General features: G+C 41.4%; 1 protein-coding gene across 1 annotated transcript in view; it reads right to left on the bottom strand.

Moving 5' to 3' along the window:
* Window positions 1–20397, bottom strand: part of LOC121577098 (reelin-like) — a 248718-nt gene that overhangs the window by 98026 nt on the left and 130295 nt on the right. The window contains 1 exon segment of the mRNA XM_041890873.2: window positions 18188–18258. Coding sequence (XP_041746807.2) covers window positions 18188–18258 — 71 coding nt within the window.

The following is a 20397-nucleotide window of genomic DNA, read 5'->3' on the forward strand; positions in this document are numbered from 1 at the left end:
AAGAAGAGTAGCCAGCAGTTAAAGCTTACATATTTCTGCGTTGGTAGGCCTCCATCTGGGGTGGAAAGGTAGGACTAACTTTTGAAAGTACCATGCTCAGATTCCTAATGACGTCTCAGATTTAATTATTAGCAAACAGGGAGTTTCATTGCAAACAAGACACACTGATTTGGCATTGGAGAAATATGCTAAGATGAACACATAGGCCTATCTCTCTGTCCATTCTTAGCCTGTAATTTCGGTAATTTGTGTGGTATTAAAAAATGTCCTGCTAATATGTACAATTATTTAGAATTGCATGACATGTTTATAAAAGGCAATTTTTTCATGGACCTGCAAATACGATGATAGATGAATGCAATGCTTTTACTATAAAGGAGATCTTACCACCCCAACTCTTGTCCATGGTGGTCTTTGAACCCACAACCTTCTGACCCGCAGGCCTGTGCGCTATCAGAATTCTTGCATTGCCATGTAATGCTTACAGCATGAAGAACAGTTTTTAAAACTGCAAATCTAAGGCTCTGGTCTGTCCAAGAAGTGAGGGTAAATGGTAGATGTGTTCTCTGCTATCCACTTTGTTTTAATTATTATTTTGGGTATAGGGGAGGGTCACTTGTTTTTTCTCGAGCGATCAGGGAGGGTTTAGGTCAAATATAATTTTTTTTGAGAGAGGTCTGATTTTCTCCATGTAACCCTTATTATAAATAACGTTCACTCCCTAAGGGTAGCCTAAACTCCAGCAGATATTTCACTGTTCCCTTCTTGTAATTCACACATCTCTGCTGGCAACTCACCTATCTCTTCCCCCTCTCTCTAGCTCTTAACCCCACCACCAATGAGCAAATCCTTTAGCCTACATCTTAGAACCCCGCAGTGCTGCTCAGCGGAGGCACCATTCATTTTTCACTGGGGTAGCTTTGCCATTGGCCATTGCATAGGGGTAGAGGGATGATGTCCGCAGGCCCCGGCAGAGACCATTGCTGCGTGGTTGGCAATTTTTATGCTGGGCGGTCAGACAGACAACTTCGGGATGAAAATAATGTTTAGTCGAGCTGATTTTAAAAAGGCCTTAAATTCACCTTTGTCACATTATTCACATATAGGCCTAGGACTTGCTTGCTCAACTTCAATGTTCATTCATCCTCTCCCCAGATTGGGCCTTGGGTGTGTGTTTGTGTGTGTGTTGTCTGCCGAACGGAGGCTGCTTGTGCTCTGTGATGAATGGAGGCTGCCTGCACACTGTGACAGAGTGCAAGGCAAGCTGGTTAATAATAATAATACGTCTTTAATTAAATATATAATAAAAGCAATTAAACTTGTTTTCGTTAGAATGTGATTTTGTGGACTACAAGTTTATTTCACACTGCTCTACAAAAGCAACAAAGGCAAAAACATGTATTTTAATAGCCTGAAAGTGCATAGACCTATGCCTATAGGTTTGCTGCATGCAAAGACCAATTTAACCTTTATTTTTATTCAACCAGGTTAATAGTGTTTTATTTAACCATGAATTTCACCTTTATTCAACCAGATCGGTCTAATTGAGATGAAAATTGAATAATAACTTATACAATAACTGTTTCTAATTAAAACAGATGGAGCAAAACATTTAATCTCATGCAAGCAACCTATAGCCTGCAGAAATAAAGGACAGGGTTGATTTTCGCTGCAAGCCGGCTACAAGCACACAACGGCTCTTGTTTCATTAAACCAGGGCTCTCCAACCCTGTTCCTGGAGAGCTACCCTCCTGTAGGTTTTAGATCAATTGATGCTTCTTTCCTCAAATAGGCTTAGGCCTATTCATTTTTTTAAATTGCTCAAAATAAGTTTTAAACTGTACAGCTGTTTATTGTCTATATACAGTGCCTTCAGAAAATATTAAAACCCCTTGACTATTTTCATGTTATTGTGTTACAGCCTGAATTTAAAATAGATTAAATAGAGATTGTTTGGTCACTGGCCTATGCACTGGCCCCACAATGTCAAAGTGGAACAATCTTTTTCGAAAAGTTTTACAAATTAATTAAAAATGAAAAGTGGAAATGTCTTGAGTCAATAAGTATTCAACCCCGTTTGTTATGGCAAGCCTAAATAAGTTAATGAGTAAGAATTTGCCTAACAAGTCACATAATAAGTTGCATGGACTCACTCTGTGTGCAATAATAGTGTTTAACATTCTTTTTTAATGACTACCTCATCTCTGTTCCCCACACAGCCTTCTTCACAACAATTGAACCTCTCTCCTTAAAGTTCTTGATGTTCCGATAAATGGTTGATTTAGGTGCAATCTTACTAGCAGCAATATCCTTGCCTGTGAAGGCCTTTTTGGGCAAAGAAATGATGACAGCACGTGTTTCCTTGCAGGTAACCATGGTTAACAGAGGAAGAACAATGATTTCAAGCACCACCCTCCTTTTAAAGCTTCCAGTCTGTTATTCTAACTCAATCAGCATGACAGAGTGATCTCCAGCCTTGTCCTCGTCAACACTCTCACCTGTGTTAACGAGAGAATCACTGACATGATGTCAGCTGGTCCTTTTGTGGCTTGGCTGAAATGTAGTGGAAATGTTTTTTTTTGGGATTAAGTTAATTTTCATGGCAAAGAGGGACTTTGCAATTAATTGCAATTCATCTGATCACTCTTCATAACATTCTGGAGTATATGCAAATTGCCATCATAAAAACTGAGGCAGCAGACTTTGTGAAAATTAATATTTGTGTCATTCTCAAACCTTTTGACCACGACTGTAACTCTCCACCCTAATACAACACAAGCTAATTCAGAAAGGAGTAACTAGTTATGATGAAGTCTTCCAGCCTCTGCTTGATGATATCAGACTGCTGGAGACACAAGGTGTTTCTTTGGAGTTTAACAGAGAAAGCAAGGTCTTTCTTGCCACCATTGCCACAATCTCCGCCGACAACCTCTCTTCCCATGATGTTGCTGGTTTATCAAAAAACTTCAGTTCAGGAAGGATCTGTCACTTTTGCACAACAACCAAGGACGAGATCTTTTCGAAGTTTACAGAGGGGGAGTTCACCATGCGTGACTCAACAAATTACAGCTACCACATGCAGGCAGTCCAAGAAAACCCAGAAAATGCAAGAGTCTATGGGGTCAGAAGTCCACGCTGCTTTTCTGACATGACATATGCACCTTCACCCATTATGTATTTATTTCCCCCTGAGGTGATGCATGACTTCCTTGAGGGCATCATACCTGCTGTCAGGGACGGCCTGTTCAATAGGGCGATATGGGCGACGCACTGCCAAACGGGAAAAGGAAGGGATTTTTTTTCTAATCAATTATATCACGGCAACAGTAGTTATCAGTGTTGTAATCTATACGTCTGATCTGCCACAGTGCCACACTGCCACTAAATGTCGAATCAGGCTAAAGTCGTGCTTCAAATGGCTCCACCCCCTTTTGGGGCGATTTCAGTCAGATTGAAAATCGCCCAGAACTTCTGTCATAGACTCCCATGTAAAATCTATTTTTTTCAAATTTCAGAGCCTTCAATACAATCTCAATGGGTGTCTGTGGGCTTGCACTTACGCGCTTTCGTCATACGTTACGTAACCATGAACGTAACTGAGAAAAGAGTGGATTGTTTGAAAGAAGTTCCTTTTTGTCGGCGAACAAATGGAGATAAATTGGCAACGAAACAATTAGGACCTCCCAGACCAAATTTAATAATTCAACAGGTTTCTACTAAAGGCGGAAAGTCCTACACCCGAGGATTTTCCAAAAATTGGTACGAACGAAAAAGACATTGCCACTCACTCAACTGGATGACGAGGGATACAGGCTAGCTGTCCGCCGCCACAACGATGAGGTTAGTGTTGATAATCACAAGTTTACTGGATGTGGATATGGTGTAATAAAGGCAGTTTATTCAGAGGTAAATATATCTGGAATCGCGTTCACGGACCCGTTCGTCAAACTCTTAGGGAGCTATAAATTAAGCCCCATTACTTACCATATCAGATAAGAGAAATTGCTGCAGCTACATATATTTTACATCCTGGCCCTACATAGTTCACTATTTGCATCACTTACCAAAATATTACATGTGGTCATATATGCTTGGAAAGTGGAGATGCCATAGAACGTCAAAAAAGTAAACATTGCTGGAGACACATTGCCGTTTTGGAGAAGACATCGCGTTTGCTAGCGAAGAGATTTGTTGTGGCAAATGAACTTGGGCTGGGAATTGCCAGGAACCTCACGATAAGATATATGCATCAGCATTGCGAGTGTCATGATTCTATACGTATTGCGATTCGATACTGTGATGTTATTGCGCACCATATGTCTGTTGCAGAGGGATCAGAAAGCCATGAGAACGAGTTTTGATCAGTCATGGAAATAAAAGTGCTGAAAACAAATTGGCTCCCAATGTGAAAAGATTGAGAACAAGCTATGAAGGAACAATAATGGTGTTTTGGTGCAGGTACAGCCAACTAGCGCTAAAATATTGCGATATTGTCAATACAGTATATCGTAAAGTATCACTATGTAACTCGATTTCTTTCACCCCAATCCCTCAAATTAACGGTAAATAACTGAATTGTTTGCCCCACATTTAGCTAAGATGATTAGCTAGCCAGCTAAAATGTTTTAGTTAGTTAGCAGTCGCATCTACAATAGTTTACTGTCAATAACATGTCTCCAAAAATGACGTGGTGTCTCCAATTGTGTTGACATTTTACAATTGCAATGCGCATCCATGAGTATCCACTTTCTGTAGCTCAGCTGGTAGAGCATGGTGCTTGTAACGCCAAGGTAGTGGGTTCGATCCCCGGGACCACCCATACACAAAAATGTATGCACGCATGACTGTAAGTCGCTTTGGATAAAAGCGTCTGCTAAATGGCATATTATTATTATTATTATTATTATTATTATTATTATTATCTGAAGAGAGCCCGAAACATTGTGTGCAGACATTTTATGCAATAAATGAAGTAGGTTCAATCTAGTAGTTCTGATCTTCTGATTGGTCCTGATGAGTTGGGCGAGGTCCCCTGCAGGCTACTGTCACTGTTGCATTGGCTCTGAGTCGGGTTCTCTGTCTTCAAATGTTCAGCCTAAGAGAGGGGATTTTTGTGTGTGTGTGTGTGTGTGTGTGTGTTTAACAGTGATGATGTGTGTGTGTGTGTGTGTGTGTTTAACAGTGATGATGTGTGTGTGTGTGTGTGTTTGTGTGTGTGTGTGTCCTCAGAGCAAGAACTCGTGAGTTGGAAGAACTGAGAGGCCTATGGCGTGGGTGTTGTCCTTGGCCACCTGCTGACAAGGCTGACAAGATAGGACCCTTTTGTCCAGTGTTATTGGATAGGAACAGAACTTATAACCAGCTCCTGACCTAAATAGATCTTAGCACAACATTTTACTCAACATATCATATTCCATATTCACTATAACAAATATATTTACTACGACATTAGCAAGAACCGCCACATCCTCAGCCGGCTAATCCAGTGTGTGAAGTTTTGCGGAGTGTTTGAGTTAGCTTTGCGAGGCAAAGATGAAACTGAGGGCTCCACCAACCCTGGTAAGCCAACACTTTTGAGATCAGTCAATAAATGCTTCTGGTATTGACTTATATGCTGCCCCTGTCTTCATGTTGTTGCTGGACATATCTTTTTTTAAATGTGTGTAGGTCACCTAAATCATCAGAAAAATTGCCCCTCCTGAGAATTTTTTCAGGAGCCGCCACTGCCTGCTGTACTGAGGCTGGTGTTACAGGAGCTTGTGAAGACAAAACATATCACTGTGGTCCAGCTAAATTACGAGATTGATGACTTCCCCTATGGCAACTACAACAGATCATCCAGACCACCACCACTATCTGAGCATGTTCTGAGGAAGAATGGGCATCTAGCTGGGAGTGCATCTGAGAAATTCACCATCTTTAGATTGCTTCCCCAAATGATTGGGTCCCAAATAGTTACAGTGGGGAGAACAAGTATTTGATACACTTCCAATTTTGCAGGTTTTCCTACTTACAAAGCATGTAGAGGTCTGTAATTTTTAGCATAGGTACACTTCAACTGTGAGAGATGGAATCTAAAACAAAAATCCAGAAAATCACATTATATGATTTTTAAGTAATTAATTTGCATTTTATTTCATGACATAAGTATTTGATACGTCAGAAAAGCAGAACTTAATATTTGGTACATAAACCTTTGTTTTCAATTACAGAGATCATACGTTTCCTGTAGGTCTTGACCAGGTTTGCACACACTGCAGCAGGGATTTTGGCCCACTCCTCCATACAGACCTTCTCCAGATCCTTCAGGTTTCGGGGCTGTCGCTGGGCAATACAGACTTTCAGCTCCCTCCAAAGATTTTCTATTGGGTTCAGGTCTGGAGACTGGCTAGGCCACTCCAGGACCTTGAGATGCTTCTTACGGAGCCACTCCTTAGTTGCCCTGACTGTGTGTTTTGCGTCGTTGTCATGCTTGAAGACCCAGCCACGACCCATCTTCAATGCTCTTACTGAGGGAAGGAGGTTGTTGGCCAAGATCTCGCGATACATGGCCCCATCCATCCTCCCCTCAATCCGGTGCAGTCGTCCAGTCCCCTTTGCAGAAAAGCATCCCCAAAGAATGATGTTTCCACCTCCATGCTTCACAGTTGGGATGGTGTTCTTGGGGTTGTACTCATCCTTCTTCTTCCTCCAAACACGGTGAGTGGAGTTTAGACCAAAAGCTCTATTTTTGTCTCATAAGACTACATGACCTTCTCCCATTCCTCCTCTGGATCATCCAGATGGTCATTGGCAAACTTCAGAAGGGCCTGGACATGTGCTGGCTTGAGCAGGGGGACCTTGCGTGCGCTGCAGGATTTTAATCCATGACGGTGTAGTGTGTTACTAATGGTTTTCTTTGAGACTGTGGTCCCAGCTCTCTTCAGGTCATTGACCAGGTCCTGCCGTGTAGTTCTGGGCTGATCTCTCACCTTCCTCATGATCATTGATGCCCCACGAGGTGAGATCTTGCATGGAGCCCCAGACTGAGGGTGATTGACCATCATCTTGAACTTCTTCCATTTTCTAATAATTGCGCCAACAGTTGTTGCCTTCTCACCAAGCTGCTTGCCTATTGTCCTGTAGCCCATCCCAGCCTTGTGCAAGTCTACACTTTTATCCCTGATGTCCTTACACAGCTCTCTGGTCTTGGCAATTGTGGAGAGGTTGGAGTCTGTTTGATTGAGTGTGTGGACAGGTGTCTTTTATACAGGTAACGAGTTCAAACAGGTGCAGTTAATACAGGTAATGAGTGGAGAACAGGAGGGCTTCTTAAAGAAAAACTAACAGGTCTGTGAGAGCCGGAATTCTTACTGGTTGGTAGGTGATCAAATACTTATGTCATGCAATAAAATGCAAATTAATTACTTAAAAATCATACAATGTGATTTTCTGGATTTTTGTTTTAGATTCCGTCTCTCACAGTTGAAGTGTACCTATGATAAAAATTACAGACCTCTACATGATTTGTAAGTAGGAAAACCTGCAAAATTGGCAGTGCATCAAATACTTGTTCTCCCCACTGTAGCTGTGATGCATAGGAAGTGTACCTGTTACTGAGAGACATTGGGAACATAATCATGGCACCTACCATGAAAAGGTATTTTGTACCATACCTGGAAGAGAAAATTATGGAGTTGCATGCTCTTTTTCAAGAAATCTTCTCAAACAAGCAAACACCCAAGATGCACTTTCTGATCCATTACCCCCGACTGCTGATGGCATATGGACCACTTATCCATGTCGTGTATGCACTTTGATGCCACACATCAGTACTTCAAGAGAATTGCACGTCATCTGCAACTACAAAAACATTGCAAAGACACTGGCCAAAAGACACCAGATGAGACAATGCTGGGAGCAGTCAAAGAACACATGCTTAGGAAGCACAGTACCACTCTGCGCAGACACAAGAGACATCCCAATTCATGCCCTCCTGGTCTCTGTCACTTGTGATCTGTAGGCTAGATTTGGGGAGAATCTGAATCCAGACCATGTCATTAAAACGAAGTGCATCACTGTAGACAGCGTGTCATACCAAATTGGTGATTGTCTGGTGATTTGGATGGCGCACACTGAGGAGATTCCAGTGTTCTTCAAAGTAAACCACATATACGGCATATTGGGCAGCTGGTATTTTTGTGGAAAGCTCATGACTCCCTCTAGTTTCAACAGCCATGCACATTCCTGTGTGGTTGAGGACAGTCTCCAGTGGGCAGCCGTGGTGCCTGGGGAGGAACTGGCATTCCATAGTCTGGACAGCTACCTTGATCCCGAGGGGAGACTCACAATCCCTCTCCGGTATTGGATTTGCAGGTGATTTTGTCTAAAATATGACTCCAATTGAGATGGAGTCTTGTGTCTTGTGTTTCAGCATTTAAACTGGTTGTGATCGCGTCATAGCTTTTGATATCCTGGTTCTTGTTTTTAAGAGGATGGGTCTTGGTCTATAGATTTGGCTCCAGTCTTGACTCCAATGCAATATATAATCCTGTAAAACAACTACTGCTATTAATATCTCATATCTAATAAAACGTTCTCAACTTTACTCAACAGACTACCACATCGATGGTGAGACACTCATGGGCTTGAACGACAGGATGATCGAACAGCTGTTTCCAGTCATGAAAACTCAAGTTCGATTTGCTAAATTAATTGGAATTTTAAAGAAGTATGTAACTGTGAGGTATTTATCAACTATTTTTAAATATAATAAGCTTTATATAATTGTTCCTTGTACAACAAAGCTATTCAACTTGTAATACCATAACAATAATTCATACCTTGATTCTTGCTGTATAGATCTTACAATCTGCTTTGTATTTGTGACGACAGAACTAAACATGTGAACGTATATGCTACTATATCTCAGCTCTCTCCAACAAGACCAACCCACCACACGTTGCTACCAGCCCCAACTACCAGCCAACAACCAACCAACAACCACCATCCACCAACCAACACAAAACTGTGGCCCACAATATTCACCCATCCTGAGTTCCCCACAGTCCTGCAGTGTGAACTCAACAAACAGAGTGAAGATTTCCACTCTCCCACTCATCGGTCCAAGTGGAGGAGCCAAATCATCCAAGTTTTATTTGATACCATGTGCACATATACCTGGTAAGTTTATAAATAAGCACATCATGTGAGTTTATTTGTGTGTGTACGTGTGTGCATAGTCATGGGATGTGTTTAGCTGTAATGGAACACTACATTGATTTACTATTTTCAAAGGTACCCTACAAGCAGACAATATACCGACGTCTGTACATCATTGGTGGCCAACTACCCATTTCTAAGGGGCCGTACAGGACAAGGATATGTGAGTGATATTTTTACTTTCTTTTTTTACACATTTCACAGTAATGTGTGGTCATTACTAATAACTAAATCTCCATTCTCCTTTACTAAGGAATCATGGCATGGGATGATTACAAATAAATTCAACTCTTGTCTGCAAAACAGAGGTTGCAATCATCAGAGCTAAGTTCACACAGAAAAGGAGTTCTGATGGGAATGCAGGACCAGCATCAAAGACAGCTAAGGTTTGTGGCTAACCTTACCCCTGCCCCTATTGTTTTTATTGTACATCATTATTCTATTTTAAAAAAATTGAAATGAAAAGCACTATACAAAGTAAATGTATTATTTATTATGGTCTGACATATTGCAATTTTGAAATGTGTTTTCTTTGGAAATAGTTTTGTAAATATTAATTCACATTTGTGGTGCCACTAAATAAACAATTAATTATTTAAATCAATATTGTCATTATTAATAAAATATTTTTTTAACAGGGAGTTAAAAAGATGAACCCCAAAAGGTTATTCGAATAACCTTTTTCAAGGGTTCTTTGAAGAACTTATAGGGGTTCCCACAAAAGGTTCTTCAAATAACCTTTTTCAAGGGTTCTTTGAATAACCTTTTTCAAGGATTCTTCAAAGAACTTATAGGGGTTCCCCCACAGTTTCAATTTGAAGAACCCCTAAAGGATACTCCAGGAACCTTTGCTTTTTAGAGTGTATGTTCTCCCTTCCTACCTCCCTCCTCCTGCTCCCTCCCTTTCCCTCTCTCTATCTCTCACTCCTCACCTCACTGTATTAAACCCTTGGCTGCAGTGACAGCTGCTCTTTCTGACTCTTTCCTAATCTGTCCATTTGTTCTTCAACTTTCAGCCTGATCAGCCCTGATTTACCCTCTTACTCACTCCCTTTTCCTCCTTCTCTCTCCCTCCCTCTCCTTCACCCCTCTCTCTCCCTCCCCCTCTCTCTCTTTCTCCTGCCTACCCCCTATCTCTCCCTCTCCCTCTCCCTCTCCCGCTCTCTCCATCCCACTCTCCTCTGTGGATCACAACCCTGCTTTAGATCGCTTTAATTTCTTCCGCTCCTCAAAGCTGAGTCTTAGCACATTCACTTCTGAAGTGGCTTGAGCCCTTCTGGTATCTTTAATGCCTGTTTGAATACTAATACTCTATTTCAGGAAGGAAACTTTTCTCAGTACAGTTTGCACTCTCCATGTCATTCTCGGGGCTGGATCTGGGACAGTTTTATATAGTACTTAAGAGGATGAATTCTTTAGGTTCTATAGACCTCAGGCTCACCTCTGTCACTCAAATGGAAACTAACTAAAGATGACTAGGCATGTAAACCACGTTTTCTAAATATTGCTAAGAAAGGACTCCCTGATGAAGGCTCTTTAGCTGAAATGTTGGTCAAATAAATCCATGTCAAGGAGAGATGTGTGTGGAACTTTCTTTTCCATGTTGTAAAGAAAGGACCATGGACCAAGTCCTTCACTCCATACACCCAACATCTTGTTCCAACTCTGACCTACTCTAAAGTCAATGGAAATATACTGTAACTTTCTATGTTGTAATTTCAAAGTGCTATGGACATTCACAATGTGATTATTCATGTATGTGTCTTTTGAAGTTGCAGGTCCTGGGTTTGGCAAGAGGGCCGTGGACTGAGAGAGATACAGTGCCTTGCAAAAGTATTCATCCCCCTTGGCGTTTTTCCTATTTTGTTGCATTACAACCTGTAATTTAACTTGATTTGTATTTGTATTTCATGTAATGGACATACACAAAATATTCCAAATTGGTGAAGTGAAATGAAAAAAATAACTTGTTTCAAAGAATTCTAAAAAATAAATAACGGAAAAGTGGTGCGTGTATATGTATTCACCCCATTTGCTATGAAGCCCCTAAATAAGATCTGGGGCAACCAATTACCTTCAGAAGTCACATAATTAGTTAAATAAAGTCCACCTGTGTGCAATCTAAGTGTCACATGATCTGTCACATGATCTTAGTATATATACATCTGTTCTGAAAGGCCCCAGAGTCTGCAACACCACTAAGCAAGGGGCACCACCAAGCAAGCGGCACCATTAAGACCAAGGAGCTCTCCAAACAGGTCAGGGTTGGGTTATAAAAAATTATCCGAAACTTTGAACATCCCACGGAGCACCATTAAATCCATTATGAAAAAATTGAAAGAATATGGCACCACAACAAACCTGCCCACCAAAACTCACGGACCAGGCAAGGAGGGCATTAATCAGAGAGGCAACAAAGAGACCAAAGATAACCCTGAAGGAGCTGCAAAGCTCCACAACAGAGATTGGAGTATCTGTCCATAGGACCACTTTAAGCCGTACACTCCACAGAGCTGGGCTTTACTGAAGAGTGGCCAGTAGTTATGCACGCTCAAGTTTTCTGTTTTTTTGGTATTTTTTCTTGTTTGTTTCACAATAAAAAACATTTTTCATCTTCAAATTGGTAGGCATGTTGTGTAAATCAAATGATACAAACCCCCCCAAAATCTATTTTAATTCCAGGAAACAAAATAGGAAAAGTGCCAAGGGTGGTGAATACTTTCACAAACCACTGTAGATTAGCCCGTCTCAATCCATTATGCCAGTGGAACATCGGCAATCGTTGCCTGACAACATCGCTATGTACCGAGCATACACTCTCACCACAAACCATTCAACTACTTCTCTCTCTCTCTATCCATCTCTCGTTCTCTCTCTTTCCATGTTCCCCTCTCTCTCATTATCCCATCAGCTCTCTACCCTTTCTATCACTCTTTCTTCATTTTCCCCATTCTCCCTTCATCCAGCAGGCTCTTTCCCTTCTCTCCATCTTTCTCTATTTTTCCTTCAATCCTCTATCCTCTCCTCCCTTTCCCCTGGCATATTCCCATCTCATTTGTAATTCAGATTGAATCCTGACAGTGTTTGACCACCGCAGAACAGAAAGAGAGAGAGAGAGAGAGAGAGAGAGAGAGAGAGAGAGAGAGAGAGAGAGAAGAGAGAGAAGAGAGAGAGGATGTCCAGGAATTAGCCTTTAACGAGGTTAGAAGCCCTCACTCATCCTCCTCTCATCTGCCTCTCCCTCCCTCATTTTTCCCCTTCCCTTCTTTTTTTCGTGTATGATCGCTTCACTGCAGCCATCATCACCCACAATTTATGACCTTCAACTTTCTCATTAACACCCTTCCTCCATCCTTCCATCTCTCCATCTCATCCCTCCTCCACCGGAGAGACAGGAGCTGTCATTACTGACACCGGCAATTTACTGCCGAACTGTCCACCGCTTTCTTCCTCTCCTGTCCCTTCTCCCTCCTTTCCTCTCCTCCTCTCTCTGTCACTCCTGTTTTCTTTCTTCATCTCTTCATCGCTACCTGTTAGTCTAGCTCTCTTATTTCTCTTATCTCCATCTCACTATATCTCTCGCTTCCTCTTTTTCCCTTTCTCTCTCCCTCTCCATTTGTCTCTCTCTCTCTTTTTCTCACCCTCCCGCTCCTTCTCTACACTTATACTCACTCTTCCATGATCATGTAAGCTATATACGATCTAAATCTGTGTTCCCCAGCCCACCCTCCAGCTCCTTGCTCCTCTTTCTGTCTGTGAGTGTAATGGTTGAGGTTGGCAGTAGGTTGCATGGCTCCTGTGTCTGTCTGTTTCTCTCTGTGTCTGTGTGCATAGGCACCTGAGCAATTGTGCAAATGGAGCAGCTGCATCCCCAAGTTCAAAATAGGGGTGCAAACATACTTTCTTACCAAAAAATTATCATGATCCATTGGGTAATTTGTCATTTTCAATGATTAGTAAGGTATGAGCTTGTCTGTATTAAAATAGATATGTCCATTTTATATATGATATATTTATTAACGGATTGCATTTTGCACACCGTCACCTCAAGATGGATGGTTTTGACCACTTAGAAGTTTTGCTTCGCTCCCGCACTCCACTGTTTTGGTTCAGTGCAGTTAGAAAGCAGTAGTTGCACCACTGGTGTTTAAAAACATCATTGATCTATTTTGTTGTGCTGCTGTTACAATTGTAATGTTGTTTCATGTCCGATGGTGTTGGTCCAATGGTGTTGTTACAAATCCTTTTAGCTGCATGGACCACAAGCAAATGTCTTGTATAATTTGCCTGTAACAACCATGATGAGCATGGTCTGATTAGGCTTCGCTGACTCTGAGTAGACTTCCATCAGCCTACTAAAGGTTGCACCTTAGCAGAAAACTGCATGTCCAATGAGTAGCTCACAATGAGTACCTCACAAGTAGATAGTGAGAAATAATCACTAGGCCTAATACTAAATTATTAAATGTGTGGGTAAAAAAATCCTCCCCAAGCTTTTTACAATTTTTAACACCATTCTGCATTTTTGCAATATTTTCTTCCCCAACTTCAATCGGTTAATTCACATTGTTAAAATGTTTTTATTCATTTACAAAATTAACAGTCCTGGCTGAGCCCCATATGCGAGCGCACCATGGCCGCTTCGGTATTTGGTAATTTGGTATTTTATTTGAGTCCCCATTAGCTGTTGCGAAAGCAGCATCTTTCCTTCCTGTGGTCCATGCAAAACATGAAACATTACATAATACAGAGCATTAATAGACAAGAACAGCTCAAGGACAGAACTATATCAATTTGAAATGTTACACATAGCCTGCATATCAGTACATACACACAAAATATCTAGGTCAATTAGGAGAGAGGCATTGTGCCGTGAGGTGTTGCTTTATTCAGTTTTTCAAACGTGGTTTGCTGTTCACTTGAGCAATCTGAGATGGAAGGGAGTTCCATATAATCATGGCTCTATATAATACTGGTTGTTTTCTTGAATGTGTTCTGGATTTGGGGACTGTGAAAAGACCCCTGGTGGCATGTCTGGTGGGGTAAGTGTGAGTGTCAGAACTGTGTGTAAGTTGACTATGCAAACAATTTGGAATTTTCAACACATTAATGTTTCATATAAATATTTGGAAGTGATGCAGTGAGTCTCTCCTTTACTTTTAGCCAAGAGAGACTGGCATGCATAGCATTGATATTAGCCCTCTGATTACAGTGAAGAGCAAGACGTGCCACTCTGTTCTGGGCCAGCTGCAGTTTTACGGGGTCCTTCTTTGCAGCACCTCACCATATGACTGGGTAATAATCAAGATAGATAAAACTAGAGTCTGCAGGACTTGCTTTGTAGAGTGTGGTGTCAGAAAAGAAGAGCATCTTTATCCCTGACAGACCTCTTCCCATCTTTACAACCATTTAATTAATATGTTTTAACCATGAATGTTTACAATCTAAGGTAACACCAAGTAATTTAGTCTCCTCAACTTGGTCAACAGCCATCTTATTCATTATCAACTGAGGTCTAGAACAAAGGGAATGATTTGTACCAAATACAATGGTCTTAGTTTTAGAGATGTTCAGCACTAGTATATTAGGGGCCACCCATTCTAAAACTGAACCATCAGCATACACTACTGGTCCAAAGTTTTAGAACACAAGGGTTTTTCTTTATTTTTACTATTTTCTACATTGTAGAATAATAGTGAAGACATCAAAACTATGAAATAACACATATGGAATCATGTTGTAACCAAAAAAGCGTTAAACAAATAAAAATATTCTTCAAATAGCCACCCTTTGCCTTGATGACAGCTTTTGCAGACTCTTGGCATTCTCTCAACCAGCTTCACATGGAATGCTTTTCCAGCAGTCTTGAAGGAGTTCCCACATATGCTGAGCACTTGTTGGCTGCTTTTCCTTCACTCTGCGGTCCGACTCATCCCAAACCATCTCAATTTGGTTGATTGAGATGGTTTGGTTGTGGAGGCCAGGTCATCTGATACAGCACTCCATCACTCTCCTTCTTAGAAAAATAGCCCTTAACCAGCCTGGAGGTGTGATGGGTCATTGTCCTGTTGAAAACAACTGATAGTCCCACTAAGCCCAAACCAGATGGGATGGCGTATCGCTGCAGAATGCTGGTTAAGTGTGCCTTGAATTCCAAATAAATCACAGAACATCCCCAGCAAAGCACCCCCACATCATAACAACTCCTCCTACATGCTTCATGGTGGCAACCACACATGCCGAGATCATCCGTTCACCTGCACAAAGACACGGCGGTTTGAACCAAAAATCTCAAATTTGGACTGCAGACCAAAGGACAGATTTCCACTGGTCTAATGTCCATTGCTGATGTTTCTTGGCTCAAGCAAGTCTCTTCTTCTTATTGGTGTCCTTTAGTAGTGGTTTCTTTGCAGGCCTGATTCATGCAGTCTCCTCTGAACAGTTGATGTTGAGATGTGTCATTTACTTGAACTCTGTGAAGCATTTATTTGGGCTGCAATCTGAGGTGCAGTTAACTCTAATGAACTTATCCTCTGCAGCAGAGGTAACGCTGGGTCTTCCTTTCCTCTGGCGGTACTCATAAGAGCCAGTTTCATCATAGCGCTTGATGGTTTTTACCACTGCACTTGAAGCAACTTCAAAGTTCTTGAAATGTTCCGTATTGACTGACCTTCATGTCTTAAAGTAATGATGGACTGTCATTTCCCTTTGCTTATTTGAGCTGTTCTTGCCATAATATGGACTTGGTCTTTTACCAAATATGGCTATCTTCTGTATACAAACCCTACCTTGTCACAACACAACTGATTGGCTCAAACACATTAAGAAGGAAAGAAATTCCACAAATTAACTTTTAACAAGGCACACCTGTTAATTGAAATGCATTCCAGGTGACTACCTCATGAAGCTGGTTGAGAGAATGCCAAGAGTGTGCAAAGCTGTGTTCAAGGCAAAGGGTGTGTACTTTGAAGAATCTCAAATGTAAACTATATTTTGATTTGTTTGACACTTTTTTCGTTACTACATAATAATAATAAAATAATAATAATATGCCATTTAGCAGACGCTTTTATCCAAAGCGACTTACAGTCATGCGTGCATACATTTTTGTGTATGGGTGGTCCCGGGGATCGAACCCACTACCTTGGCGTTACAAGCGCCGTGCTCTACCAGCTGAGCTACAGAGGACCACATAATGTATTATTTCATAGTTTTGATGTCTTCACTATTATTCTACAATGTAGAAAATAGTAAAAATAAAGAAAAACCATTGAATGAGTAGATGTGTCCAAACTTTTGACTGGTACTGTACATATCTGCCAAAATAATCTAATTTGATAATGATAATACTATATTATTTTCATGTGAACATAATCAATGACCAATTGAAATGCAAAACTCCAGTTTGCATTTTCAAGTTGACAGTTCTTATTCAAAACCCTACCAGATACACTTCCATATTGAGAAAGAAAATTGTTGTAAGATAAATCATGGCTCACATTTGTACATTTGTACATTATTGTGATCACATTCTTTGTGAAAAAAAAACAAGAAGAAAATGTAATGTGCAATTTAACAATGCTTTTTCTTAACCTAACAAGTACAAACAATATTATTCCTCCCACTTTCGATTTCATTTCCTCATTGTCATGAGTTATCCTGGCCACATTCTTAATAGTTTGGCCTGTCAATCGATCACTGTGGGTGGGATTATCAGGGGAGGTGTAGGATACTTGTGAGAGTCACAGGGTTGATTAGAGATCTGTCAATTGATCATTATGGGTGGGATTTTCAAGGAAGGGGGCGGGATGTTTGTGAGTCACAGGGTTGGTAGGGTTTCAGACCTGTTAATAAATTATTTGGGATGGGATTTTCAGGGAAGGGAGTATATTAGTAATCTAGTCATTAAAACACCTTTTCATTCTAAATTATTGTAGCAAAATCTAAGAATAATTGTTCATAAATATGGATTCTCCCTGTTAAGAAACAGTGTAGAATTGCAGGATTTTTTATTTTAATTTTTATGCAAATATTTTCTGGGGAAGGTCCCCCAGACCCCGCCACCCTCCCAGGCTTTTGCACCCCCACCTTCAGACAAAGTCAGGCGCACATGTCTGTGTGTGTAATGCTTGAGGTTGGTAGTAGATTGCATGGCTCCTGTGTCTGTCAGTGTCTCTCTGTGTCTTGTGTGTGTGTGTGTAATGCTGGAGGTTGGCAGGGAAAACCTAAACAGGTGTTTTGCCAAACAGAGACGACTAGGCACTGTGGCAGTAGAGTTGATGTTGAGAGGGTCCTAGGGCAAGGAGAGGGAGATATCTGTATGTCTCTCTTTCTGTCTCTATCTCGTACACTCTTTAATACAGACAGTGTCTCCATGTCACCTACAGTACAGAGTGCAATGCCAGCAACCTTCATCCTTCAATCCTTTTCTGTCTCTCTTACTCATTCTCTCTTTCAGGCTCTAGGCTTCATTTCTTAATACTGGCATGTGTCCAGACAGCTGAGTAGTATGGGACTTTAATACTGAGGACTGTCTCAATGGCACCACTAGTACTACCATGGCACTGCTGACCTAGCACTACTGGTCTAAGACTAATAGCCTAGTGCTATTAAGGGCGTGAAAACAGAGTTAGCCTAGTTCAAGAAAACCCCACTTCATTTTCTTCTGATTGCAAACCTCTCTCAGGTAGTGTTTCAGAAGGGATCTGTTAGAGGGGTGCTTGTCAAGAAGTAATTACCGCTACTCAGAGTGCATGATGGGATTGCACTGTCAATATGTACTTAGTACTGTCACAGAGGAACTGGCTGTGAGGAGGAGTACTGGCTATAAACTGTACAGATCAGAGAAATAGCTGAGTTTAGCATAAACTGAAATTAAGCTGGCAATACAGGACACCCAAAAGTCTCTATCTGTAGTGCTGAAACATCATCGTTAGTCTGTCTGTGGTTTGTGTTTGTGTTTGTGTGTGTGTTCTCTGCTGCTCACCTCCCTGCTCACACAGCTGCTGGGCAAGAGCGTCCTTGAAGATGATCTGTCCTTGATGTGTAGCAGTGGCCCTGAGAGAGAGGGAGAGTGATAGAGGGAGAGACACAGAGACAGAGACATAGGGAGAGAGAGAGAGAGAGAGAGAGAGAGAGAGATAGAGAGAGAGAGAGAGAGAGAAAGAGAAAGAGAGAAAGAGAGAGCAGAGACAGAGACAGAGACAGAGATAGAGATAGACAAAGAGCATTAAGTCAAACTGTGCAGAGGGTAAAGATGAGATTATCACCAATATAAAAATTAATTTGAACAGATGCCTTAATTCACCAGTAGATTAAAAAAGTGGTGTGTGTCTGTCTGTATGTTTTGCAGTGACACCTTTAGCCTTTTGGGGGCCCTAAGCAAGATTTGGTCGGGGCTCTCCCCTACCTCGCGGGCAAAAAATTTAGTGCCCCCCAGTGCTTCGGGAGCTCTGAGGTACCAAAACAAAATCAACATTATAATAAAGCATTGCATGCATTATCATCGCTTTTGCATACTGGCATAGAGCAGAACAGTAGAGGCTTGCAGAAGTTGCACACATTGGGATTTTTTTTTTTTTGTAGCCTAGAGTCCGGGAAAAATGTGGCCATTTATAAACGCATTTCATGCAATTATGCATTATTTTAGATGACTGGAGACTTTAGCAGAATCTTTTTTTATAACTCACAAATGATCAAAATTACAGGCTACTTTGACACTGACAAACTGAGAATCTGAGATCAATAAAAACAACCTTTTCTTTAATCCATCAATAGCCTAGGCCTACGTGTGTGGAGACACACATATTGTAAAATATGATGAGGAAACGAGTCCTAAAAAAAGCTTTCCAGTTTCACTGACTCACCAGCGATTGGCTGATGCGCTGGTGCCAAAGCTTATATCTATCTTGTTTTACTTTGTAAAACAATGCTGTTTGGAAATTGATTACTTGGTAGCCTACAGACAGATTAGTCTTCTCTTTTCAGCCGGATCCATTTGCTTTCCAACCTGTGTTTTCACGCAATTGTATTTCAAATACTGCGAAAGGCCTGTTTTGGCTGCATGCTATTCAATGACAGATTTGCCGCATGTTCCTGACTGTAGGCATGCCTTGTGATTGGGCTACACACAATCCACAGCTAGGCTATTTTTTTAATAAGCTATTGATCCTCTGTGGCTAAATTATAGGCCTACTCCTGGTGTAGTATTTGGAATTATTAAATGTATTTCTGAACAGACAGCAGTAATTCTATAACAATTGATCAGGGGTGCTGCGACACTTCCAGCACCCTTTCCACCTAAGTGCAATGCTGGAAAGATGAGAGTTGCAGGCCCATGTCTATCAGTGCATAGAGACGGAGAGAGATCATAGAAAGGCACCTTCTCTCTCTCACCACAGCAATGGCCACGCGTTGGTCTATATAGGCTACAATGTTGCGCAAACCATAAACCCGGGCCTGCTCAACACAAATCAATTCTTAGAATATCAGGCACGTTTTCACATTATGTTTTTTAAGGGGCAGGAGCATTACAGAGGAGTCAACTTGAATGAACACTGAATGCTTTTATTAGAATTGTTACATTGCAAACAGTGACAATTATTTTTCATGCCACGAAAGGTACCGGATCCTGGAAATTGGGTTCTGGAACGAAATAGTCCAAAATTGAGAGGATCTGTGTCACGATCGTTGACACATGATGAAGCGGACCAAGGCGCAGCGTTGAAGGTGAACATATTATTTATTTAGAATGATCACACGATCAAAACAACAACGATAACGTGACGTCTACGGTATAACACAAACCAAATCAGAACAAGATCCCACAAAGAATAGCTGAAAACAGCCTACCTAAGTATGGCTCCCAATCAGAGACAACGAGCAACAGCTGCCTCTGATTGGGAACCACCCTGACCAACATAGATCTATATGATCTAGAACAAAACCCAAAACATAGAAAACACAACATAGAAGCTACCCCGTGAAACTAAACATAGAAAATCCACACCCTGGCTCAACATTTCAGAGTCCCCAGAGCCAGGGCGTGACAGTACCCCCCCCCAAAGGCGCGGACTCCGACCGTGCCAACAGAACACCACAGGGGAGGGACCGGGTGGGCACTCCGCCTTGGCGGCGGATCCGGCTCTGGGCATGATCCCCACTCCCTCTCTAACCCACCACAGTACCCCTGGTCCG

The sequence above is a fragment of the Coregonus clupeaformis genome, chromosome 11 (genome assembly GCF_020615455.1).
Source record: "Coregonus clupeaformis isolate EN_2021a chromosome 11, ASM2061545v1, whole genome shotgun sequence".
In the NCBI taxonomy this organism is placed as follows: domain Eukaryota; kingdom Metazoa; phylum Chordata; class Actinopteri; order Salmoniformes; family Salmonidae; genus Coregonus; species Coregonus clupeaformis.